The sequence below is a fragment of the Cariama cristata genome, unplaced genomic scaffold (genome assembly GCF_000690535.1).
Source record: "Cariama cristata isolate BGI_N322 unplaced genomic scaffold, ASM69053v1 scaffold24853, whole genome shotgun sequence".
NCBI lineage: Eukaryota > Metazoa > Chordata > Aves > Cariamiformes > Cariamidae > Cariama > Cariama cristata.
Genome location: NW_009609318.1, coordinates 18,469 through 28,614, shown reverse-complemented (window position 1 = coordinate 28,614; position 10,146 = coordinate 18,469). Strand labels below are relative to the sequence as shown.

At 58.7% G+C, this 10,146-nt stretch overlaps 1 protein-coding gene across 1 annotated transcript in view; it reads right to left on the bottom strand.

Annotated features, from left to right (window-relative positions):
* Window positions 1-289: 289 nt before the first annotated feature.
* Window positions 290-10,146, bottom strand: part of LOC104159575 (cadherin-23-like) — a gene marked incomplete at its 3' end in the record, with an annotated part of 17,259 nt that continues 7,402 nt past the window's right edge. The window contains 24 exon segments of the mRNA XM_009697516.1: window positions 290-403; window positions 583-705; window positions 788-917; window positions 1,361-1,421; window positions 1,715-1,755; window positions 2,084-2,163; window positions 2,337-2,457; window positions 2,558-2,655; window positions 2,939-3,195; window positions 3,294-3,455; window positions 3,580-3,843; window positions 4,023-4,152; window positions 4,338-4,448; window positions 4,769-4,963; window positions 5,499-5,710; window positions 6,495-6,672; window positions 7,109-7,228; window positions 7,384-7,521; window positions 7,804-7,973; window positions 8,057-8,089; window positions 8,092-8,271; window positions 8,855-8,971; window positions 9,855-9,970; window positions 9,972-10,146. The exon segment at window positions 9,972-10,146 is cut by the window's right edge and continues 31 nt beyond it. Coding sequence (XP_009695818.1) covers window positions 290-403; window positions 583-705; window positions 788-917; window positions 1,361-1,421; window positions 1,715-1,755; window positions 2,084-2,163; window positions 2,337-2,457; window positions 2,558-2,655; window positions 2,939-3,195; window positions 3,294-3,455; window positions 3,580-3,843; window positions 4,023-4,152; window positions 4,338-4,448; window positions 4,769-4,963; window positions 5,499-5,710; window positions 6,495-6,672; window positions 7,109-7,228; window positions 7,384-7,521; window positions 7,804-7,973; window positions 8,057-8,089; window positions 8,092-8,271; window positions 8,855-8,971; window positions 9,855-9,970; window positions 9,972-10,146 — 3,326 coding nt within the window.

Genomic DNA, 10,146 nt, shown 5'->3' with positions numbered 1-10,146 from the left:
AGCCCACCCTGCAAAGAGTGGGGTTCTCCCCCAGGATGGGAGAGACGGAGGGAGAAGGTGCTGCTGATGCTCAGAGGAAACACGAGGTGGGTCACGAGAGCTGGGGCGCTGCAGGGAACCGGCAGCCTCTGTAGAAAACCAGCCTCTGGCCAAGCAGAGGATGGGAGGACCACTAGGTGATGGGAACAATGGCTGCGGGGAGTGACCGCAGCCTGCGGGGCCGGGAAGACACACTGCATCCCAGAGGGCACGGCAAGCATCTCCCCATGCCCATGCACACCCCGTCTACCTCCGAGACCGAGGAGCGGTCCCCCTGACTGGCGGTGGCCTTATGCACCATCCGCTGGGCAAAGAGTTTTTTCAAGCGCATGTAATCATCCAGGACCACCTTCAAGAGAGAGCCCTGGGCAGAGGGGGAGAGACAACGGGTTACCCAAGGGAGACGGCTTGGTCGGAGGGAGGCTGGCCTCATCCCAGCATTTTTTGGAGGAACATCATCCTTCAGTGCTGCAGCCCTGAACCTGGAAGCTGTAGCGGTAGGAGAAGACCCCTTGGTGGAGGATGCTCGCACTCAACACTCACCTTGATGGGTCCCTCCCGCATAATCTGCCCCAGCTTGGCAATGTTGTCATACTCTTGGATGGCTGCCCGCAGGTAGCGATCATCCTCGGGCTTGGCCGCTGAAGGCTCTCTGCCGAAGGTCCCCTGTGAGAGGAGAGAGCGGCTGAGGAGGCGACATGGGTGTTGGGCATGGGTAGGAGGTGTCCCAGTGGGGGCTGTGTCTCACGTGGGTGCGGGCAGGGCTGTTCCAGAGGTCGGTGATCTCACTCAGGTTCTCTGGCAGGTCGTCCTCGTGCTCCGCCTGCGCTGCCAGCTCCATGTTCCTGCAGAAGGGGTCCAGCCACACCGGGTTGGCCCTGCCCGGGGAAGAGGAGCAGCCCTCAGTGCAAGCAAAGAGTGGAGGCATCCCTAACCCCATCCAAAGCCCAGAGGCTGAGGCTGTGCTGTCTCCTCCTGCCCTATGCAGGCATGAATTTGGCTACTCTGGATCCAGAGCTGAGTTGACGCCTGTCCATCATCTCTGCTTACCCCAAGCCTGGCCAGTATTGGCAGAGACGGAGTCACAGAGGAAAGCACAAGGTCTTTTGGCTTTCAAAGCTCTCAAGGCAAGCACGTGTCCCAGGACCAGAGTCATGCCCCAGACGGCATGCCTGGCCGCATCCCTCCGCAGAGCAGAGAGGCATTGCATCTCCACCTCCCGCGCATCCCTGGCTGCGACACGCAGGCGTCCCTCGCTCGGGAGCAGCCTGCGATCCTGCGAGGTAGGAAACCGGGGAGGGGAAAGAAGGGGAGAACTCACCCATCGAAGGAGTACTTGTTAGTGTTTGGCATGTCCATGATGTCCATGAAGCCTCTGTTCCCTGCAAAAGGCAGGGGCGGGGGTTAGAGGGCGGCACGTCGGTGGGCTGAGCAGCACGTCTTTATGGGGGAGGGCAATGTGGCGACAAAAAAGCACCGGTGGCGTGAGAAACACGCTAGGATGCAGCTGATAATGCGGAGCCTAGATGCTCAGAAAAGCCTCCCTCCACTGTGCCTGGGCAGGATCGCTACTGCTTTACACCCTGCTGACATCCCCAGTGTCTCCCTGTGCCCCCTCCGCCCTCTTCATGCACCCTGCTGTCTCACGTAGCTGGAAAACCCAACCGCTGCTCACCAGTGGAGCCAGCCACGATGGCCTTCAACTTCCTTTTGTGCCTGCGAAAGAAATGCAGCGGGTCAGGGAAACAAATAAATAAAAGGAAGCTGCTCAAAAGGAGAGGGAGACGCAGCTTTGCAACAGCCCCTGTATCTGTAAGGAGGGTGAGCTTGGCGGAGAGAGGCACTATCGCTAATAAAACCGTTCTATTTCGAGGGAAGAGGGGCAATGTCTGAACCCAGGCTGAGCCCCGTGGCAGAAAGTGTTGGGAAGCTGATGCCCTCCTTTGCTTGCCGGTGCTGCCAGTGCTGGGAGCAGCCGTGTGGGTCCCCCTGGCCCACAGGGAGATTGTGTGGGCCGGTGAAGCAGAGCCTGGGCGTTACTCACACTGTCCGATAGTACCAGTTCATGAGGATGAAGAGCATGGCAGCGAGGAAGAGCAGGACGGCCAGCACAATGATCGCCATCTAGGAGAGACAGGGGGGTAGTGGCAACTTCCAGCATGGAGCCAGCACCCAGTGGTGGGCGCTCACCTAAAATTATTTGGCTGAAACATCTCTCTAGACCGTGGAGGATCATGGAAGATGGGAATGCCCCACCTGCGAGGAGCAGCCATCTCCAGACCCAGCTGGGCTGTTACCTGCAGAGCCGAGAGGTCATCCGGGGCCCGGGCGGTGATGGCAGGCTGCACGTCCAGCACGTTGTAGTTCCTGAAGAGGTTCCTCAGCTGCTCCTTGTTCTCGTCTATCATCTGAATCACCCTGGGAAGAGAAGGGTTCCTTGGGCATCTTGACGTTAATGAGGGTCCCCGAGGACTCAACGGGCCGGGCAATGGGCTGGGTGATGGGCCAGGTGACGTACCGCTCCACGTCCAGGATGCGGTTGGTCTCCCTGTTCACCACGTGGATCAGCAGCTCTGTCTGTGCAAAGTTCACTCGACCCTTCTTGTCAACATGGAACTGCGGAGAGACAGCAAGGTCTGCAGCGTGGGAGAGGTGTCTCCTTGCAGGGCATGTCCCGAGCATGCCCCAAGGTGTGCTTGTGTGGCAAGAGACCCTCAAGCCTGCCGTGAGGGCGGTCTGGACTCCTTCAAAACACCCCAGCCTGGCGTGTATTCATCACCTTCAGAACTCAGGGCTGTCTATGGTTTATACAGAGAGGGCCCCCTCAAGAGAGAGACCTCCCAAGCAGCATGTGGAAGGTTACCTACCCCTCGAAGCAACCTCAAAGGTGGATGGTTACCTGCACGTCATCGGTATTGACGATGGCACCCGTGATGTTGGAGAGCAGGCTGATGAACTCCTCCTCGAACTGCCTGACTTTGTCGGGGATCTCGTTGATGATGATTTTGACCCGCTGGTCATCCCTCAGGATGTAAATCCCCACAATGGCCGTGTCGTTGTGGCCCACCAGGTCAGAAGCCATGATGTCCACCACGAAGTAGCCGGGGTTGTAGGCCGTGAAGAGGTCGAAGGTTCGCAGGATCCCATCAAGGGTTCCTGGAGGAAGGACGGTCACAAGTCCAGGTTTAGTGACCCTGGTCACGGGGATGTCTCTGGCCATGGCCCCATGCTCCCACGGCATGCAGGGTACGCACCGATACTGAAGATGTTGGCCACCTCCTCGGAGTCGTTGGAGTGCTGCTTGATGTAGCGGATGCCCAAGATGTTGTAGAGGACCAGGCTATTATTGCCCACATCAGCATCCACTGCGACCACTCTGATCAGCTCCGAACCCACCTTGGCATCGGTGGCAACCCCTTTGAGAGAGAGACAGGACAGGGACCTGGGGCCAGGCTGGCTCTTACTGCCCCTTTGTCCGGCTGGATTTTCCCCAGAGCATCTCTGGCTCGTGGTGCCCCCCCAGCCCCTAGGACCCCTTACCCGCCGTGTACTCTGACTTGGTGAACTGGGGGGACTGGTCATTGATGTCATCCAGGAAGATCCGCACCTCCTGAAGGGTCAGATCCCCGCTGAGGTCCCAGGGCTGGGCTCTGCCTGCCTGCTGGCCCCGGGGAGGCGACCAGTTCCTCTGGCTGGATGCTTTGACGATGATCGAGTAGTACGGCTCCTTCTCCCGGTCCAGGTCTCGCAAGACCTGGAGCTTCCCCTCTCGGCTCAGCTGGAAGTTGCTCTCCTGGTTCCCAGCTGGGTGCAGAAAAGGGTTCCCAGTTAATCCCCTTTGGGCTTGGCATTTCTGAAACCCCACCTTGCCCGTTGACCAGGGCAGAAAGGCAGTGCGGAGATGATGGGAGCGACAGAAACCTTTGGTGAGGGGTGTGCAGGGGGATGCAGAGCTGCCCATCCGCTCCTCGCTCAGCACCCACCTGCTATGAAGTAGTAGACGATGGCATTGGAGCCCTCATCCGCATCCACCGCCCCGGTGACGTTCCCCACCACGGTGCCTGGCCGCGAGTGCTCGGGGACGGAGAGCACCTGGTACTGGGGACTGTCCCTCTGCCAGAGATCCCAGCAGAAGGGAGGGTTATAAACATTGAGGTGGCTTTAAATAAAAGCGGACAAGTCCCATCGTGCTCCCCACCATGGTGATGCCCAGCGGTGCATGCTCCATCACACGTGCTCGCTGGCGTCTCCATCCCTGCACCCTTCCGTGTCCCATCCCCTCCATCCCAGTGCCTTACGGGTGGCCTGAGGAAGACGGGCTCGTTGTCATCGATGTCATCAAGTGCGACCTGGAGGGGCTGCATGGTCTCGTAGGCTGGCTGGCCCTGGTCACAGGCCACGATGATCAGCTGGGGAGAGAGGCAAAAGGGCCATCCTGGGCAAAGCCACGTGGGCCAGGAGTCATCGCTGAGGCAGGGACAGAGAGGACAGCTGGGGGGTGGAGGGTTTTGGGGGGGCTTTAACAGGGAACTGGGAGTTGGCCCACGAGGATGCAACTCCCTGATGGTATTTGATTACCACCCAGTTGCTGCTAAGGTGTGACATCTTCATGCCTGTGGCAGCTGATCCCATTCCCACCACATCACTTGCATCCCGTCAGCCCCGCACCGGACCTGCAGCCTCGAGGACCGTTCCGGCCACCCCACGGACACCCTGCTGCCTGGCTTACGTTGTACACTGCCTGCTTCTCCCGGTCCAGCCGCATGGCCGTCTGGATCAGCCCGCTGACCGAGTCGATGCTGAAATACTCCCAGTCTTTGTTCCCAGCCCCGGTTTTCAGCAGGTTGTAGAGCACCGCTCCGTTGAGGCCCTCATCTTTGTCCGTGGCATAGACCTCGTAGACGTTGGACCGCAGGGGGATCTCCTGCTTGCACACGTGCAGCCGCTCAGCCCCAGCATTGCACGTGAGTCCTCTGCTCCCCCTGCCCCTCAAAACCTCCCTGTATTGGGGTCAGCAGGCTCCCGCTGCCCAAAACCCATCTTGGGGCTGGCAACATGGAGCCATGAGTCCCTTCGGCAGGGCGGCTGCTCCACAAATGTGCCAGGGACTGGCTGAACTGAGCACAACTTCCCAGAAAGGAGAAACATCTTAAATGTCAGCATCTCAGCCCTTGTTTATAAAGAGGCTCGGCACACAGTGACCGGCTGTTTCCCTGTTTTGCAAGCTGCTGGGGTTTCTGTTCCCCAAAGCTGCCCCAGCATCCCTGCTCACACATATGGAGAGTGCCTGTTGTTGACCATTCAGCCCCATGACCCAAACCTTCTTGGCACGTGTTAAATCAAGGTCATCTTCCATCCCCGGTGGAGATGGAGATTGGATTTTTGCCACTGGTAGGCAAGAGCACTCCCAGGCACGGTCTCAGCGTGCCATGACTCCCGCTCCCTCTCAAGGGATTTACCTCCTTGATGTGCAGGATGGTGCCGTTGGGCGGGCGGATGAAGACAGGGCGGTTGTCATTGATGTCGATGACCTCGATGTGGAGCATGGTGGTTCCCCAGAGAGGGGGACGCCCCTTGTCCGTGGCCACCACTGTCAAGTTGAACCTCTCGTAGGACTGCAAGCGCCGCCGGGACACGACAAGCCCAGAGTCTTTATTGATCTTGAAAGCCTCTAGGGGTAGAAAAACCACAACTCTGGCTCAGGATATTTCTCCCCAGACAAATTATGATTAGAAACCAGTGTACCAGCTGAAGCACACCCCTCACTGGTGGGAAATCCCTGTCAAGGGGTGATGGAGTAGTGCTGGCTGCCTGAGGCCAGGGGTGTGGATGGTCTCAGGGTTTTCAGAGCATCCCTGCCCACTGCCGCATCCCTGCTACTGGGCAGTGCCAAGGGTCTTGCTCCCAGGCCATCCCTGGCTGCGTTTCACTCCTGCCCAGGCTGGGACAGGGCAGCGGTCAGAGGAACCCATGGGTCCCAGGAAAATGAACGTTCTGCCTGCCATTCCCCTCTACATTTATGCTGGTTTTTGCCTGGTTCCCATCACTCCTCAGCGTGCAATGATATACTGGATTTCAGGCACTGTCACTATCCACCCACAACCTCCTAGTCCTTCTCAGCTTTCCTCTAAAGCACGCAGCGAATTTGCTCCAAGACACACTTGTGTACATAACCAGTCCTGCTGGGGTGGGGGAGACAAGGGGATGAGCCGAGGCTGGGCTGCAGGACAAAGGCAGGCAAAGCCGTAACATGCCACCCCACGAGGAACTGGGAACTGTGGAGCAATACCGAAAGCTCCACACTTTCAATAGTACTCCCGAAAGTGCACGCACCACATTGCTCCAAACCAGCCGCAGGACACGGGATGTAGGCTTGGCCACTATGTCTCCTCCAATTGTTCCTCATCGTAACCCTCCTCCATAGGGAGGACACCCCCCCCACTGTCAGCACCTACCTGCTCCGGGACCCTCGATGCTGTAGGTCACCACACCGTTATCCCCTTCATCCAGGTCGGTGGCGGTCATGGTGATCACCGACGTCCCCGCCGGCTCGTTCTCGTAGACGCTGGTGCTGAACTGGCTCTTGCTGAACTGGGGCCTGAAGTCATTGATGTCCAGGACTGTGATCAGCACCTTCGACAAAGCACAGCCGGCTGGGTGACGCGAGGCTGGAGACAGCCGGGCAGCGCCCGGGGGCTGTACCCCTGCTATGACCTGGGGCTTTGCTGCAGGAGCGTGATGCCCTTCCTGCTATTTGTTTTGCTCTGCTAGCTGAATTCCTGCCTCCAACAATGGGGGCTGCCATGGCCGGGGCACGCATTCATGCCAGAGCACTTGCAGAAAATAGCATCACCCTCCCCTGCTCCGTTCCCTCCTCCCGACGCGACGCACCGTCCCCTCAGCACAAAGTCCCCTGCATCATCCACCCCACAGCCCCTGGGGTCATCAGCTCTTCCTTCTGTCTAATTCGTCCCTGAACCACCAGCAAGCCTGCTGAGGAGGAAAGCTGAGGTTTAACATCTTCTTGCTGGTGACCACCACACGAGTGGTGGTGGGAGGAGAGCCCTACCTGCACGGAGTTCTCCCGACGGTTACTGGAGACGTCCCCAGGGTTGTCCCTGGCCACAGCTGTCAGTGTGTAGTGATCCTTCTTCTCCCGGTCCAGGGCTGACAGGATGTAGATGTCACCCTGCGGCACACAGAGACCTTCAGATGGACCTCATCTGGCAGAGCTGGTACTCGAGAAGGGGCAGAAGGTGAGGTGTGGGAGCAAGGCAGAAGGTGGGGCTATCTCAGCCTCCCCTCCTTTTCCCCGCTCTGTTCCAGCCTCGGGTGGCTCCTTACCGTGTTGGGATTTATCCCAAACTTGCCCTCTCCATCCCCTAGGCTGTACTGGATGAGAGCAAAACGCCCAGAATCTGCATCCGTGGCCTTGACCCTCAGGATGACCGTACCCAATGGCACGTCCTCAAAGACCGCTTTCTGCAAGCAAAGGGAGCAGGTAGGACTGGTTGTTTCATCACTTGCTGTTTTAGTGGGCAATAACCAAGGGTGTAGGGTAGCACCTAGGGGTGGGCACAGCTGGACCCAGAACAAGATGTTCACACAGAGTATATTGGTGGGTTGACCATCTTCTTCAGATGGTTCAAGCACAGACAGAGGGAAGAGAAGGTGTCCCTGGAGAACCCCCAGCTCTGGGCCTGTCCTCACCAGGCAGGCACTGCCCAGCCCCCCATGGACTTGAACAGGGGAACCCCAGCTCACCTGGTAGGATGGCTGGCTGAAAACGGGATTGTTGTCATTGATATCCACTATCTGGAGGTACACGGGGATCTCAGCGGATCTGCGAGGAGAGCCATTGTCGGAAGCTCGGACGGTGAAGTTCAGCCACTGCACCTCCTCGTAGTCCACCGTCCTGTTGGCCACGACCTTCCCTAGAGGATGGCAGACTTGGACATGAGAAACCTGCTCCAGGCCACCGACCTGCCCCAGACTCCCACCTCCCCAGGCCACTGACCTGCCGACTGGTCTTCGAGGCAGGCATAGCCTTCTGTAGCAGCTCGTAGGTGATCTGCCCATTGGCACCTTTGTCCGGGTCCACCGCTGAGATGGAGATGAGTGTGGTGCCCTGCGTGGCTCCCTCCAGGATCCTCTCGGTGAAATAGGTGACTCCGAAGGGGCGGAAGCGGGGCGTGTTGTCATTGACGTCCAAGACGTTGATTGTCAGCTTGGCTGTGGCCATGGTGGAGACCACAGGGGAAGAGAAGAGGACAAGGGAGAAAGAGGAGGGAAGGAAGGGTGGGAGAAAGGAGAGTTGTAAAGATACAAGCATGAAACTTTAGGAAAGCCAACTAAATGGAGCTGGTTCCTCGAGAAAATAGGCGATACTCAGCAAAGCTGCTGTGCCCTGAGCTGGCGGTGGGACAGATTCACCTACTTCAGACCTGCTCCTGATCTGCGTGTGCCTTCTCACACACAGATCTGGATTTACCAGGAACAGGGTGGCGAGACACGATGGGGACGGTAATGAAGAAATGGGTGTCTCCCACAGTATGGTTATGGGCACATGGTCCTCTCCATCCCCAGCCCTGAGACGTTCAGGCCATTTGGTAAAGGAGGGGTTGGAGGAGAACCCGAACCTGATGGGAGTTGGTCCAGGACTGCTCCCGCTGGAAAAGTTGCTGGTTGGGATGAAGAGGGAGGTGGGAGAGCTGCCGGCTACCCAGAAGCTGCGCTGGTGCCTGGGAAAAGCTGTGCCAGCCCCTGGCAGCTGCCAGCCCTGGCCCTGCGCTCCCTGGGTAGAGCCCACCCTTACCGTTGGGCACGCTGACCGAGCGGTCGATGACTTCGCTGGCGTTGTCGTGGACGGAGATGGTGACCTCGTAGGTGGCCACCAGTTCCCGGTTGAGGGGAGTTTTGATCTTCACAGCTCCTGGGAACCCCAAAAAGATGAGGAAGTCACAGGCTGTACCTGTGCCCCCCCACTGAGGACCCTCGGTAGACCAGTCTGTACCAGCCAACTGCTGCACCCTCCGCTGCACTTGCTTTCTCGCCTCTCCCCAAAAGCTAAATGAGAAAAATACTTGATGATAGCTACAGGAGGAGACAACCTCTCTCCCCTTGCTCTCCATCTCCTGCCTTCCTGCCTGCTCTGCTCTGCCCACCGAACAGGTTCTCACGATGCCTCGGATGGGGTAAGAGTTTGGGTTGTGCGGACAAGAGGGTTTGCGAACAACTGCTGCTGCTCCCCTGCATCCACATTAGCTCAGCATCTGGGAATCTTTCAGAGTCTTGACCCATACCCCCTCCAACAAGGGTGTTTTTCTTTCCCAGATCAGCTCTGTGCTTCCAAAACAGACGCGGGGAGCTCCTGGCCCTCCGTCTCCAAGGGCAGAGCCCACCACCTACCCCGGAGTCCCCCCAACTGCTTGTCCCCAGCAAGGGTGCCCGTGTCCGGTCTGTCAAGGCTGAGCAGCCCCCGGCCCGCAGCAGGGGCACCTGTGATGGAGATGGGCGAGATGGAGGGAGGCAATGGATGGCACGGAGAGAGAAATGAGCACAGACACAGAGACAAACCTGGTAGGCTGAGAGCCGGAAAGGAAAGAAAAGGGTTAGTTAAGTCGGTTGGCCAGGGGAGAGAGGACAGGGCAGGGTGAGATGGGGCAGCTGGAGGAGGACAGCGGGGAGGCAGGAGGGAACCGTCATCTCCCCGTGCCTCAGACACCTACCTCCAGGTAGAGAAGAAGAAGAAGAAGAAGAAGCAGAAGCGAGGAGAGGGGTCTGCGCTGCCCGCGCCGCCCTTCCCGCTCTCCTACCTGTCCTAAAATCCACTGTGAACGCTCCTTGCTGTTCAGGCACCAGCGCATCTGTGTCGTCACGGGCCACGATCTCCAGCAGGTAGTACTCCAGGCGAGGGTGGAGGTCCCGGTCCCACAGGGCCGGGGGCGGCCGACTCAGGGACGCTGACTGTCTGGATGGGGTTGATGAACTCGGGCCGGCAGTCGTTGACGTCATCAATGAAGAGGCTGACTGTGCCGGTGCCCGAGAGCGCTGGCGTGCCCTGGTCCACGGCCACCACCGTCAGCCGATAGGCATCCCGCTCCTCCC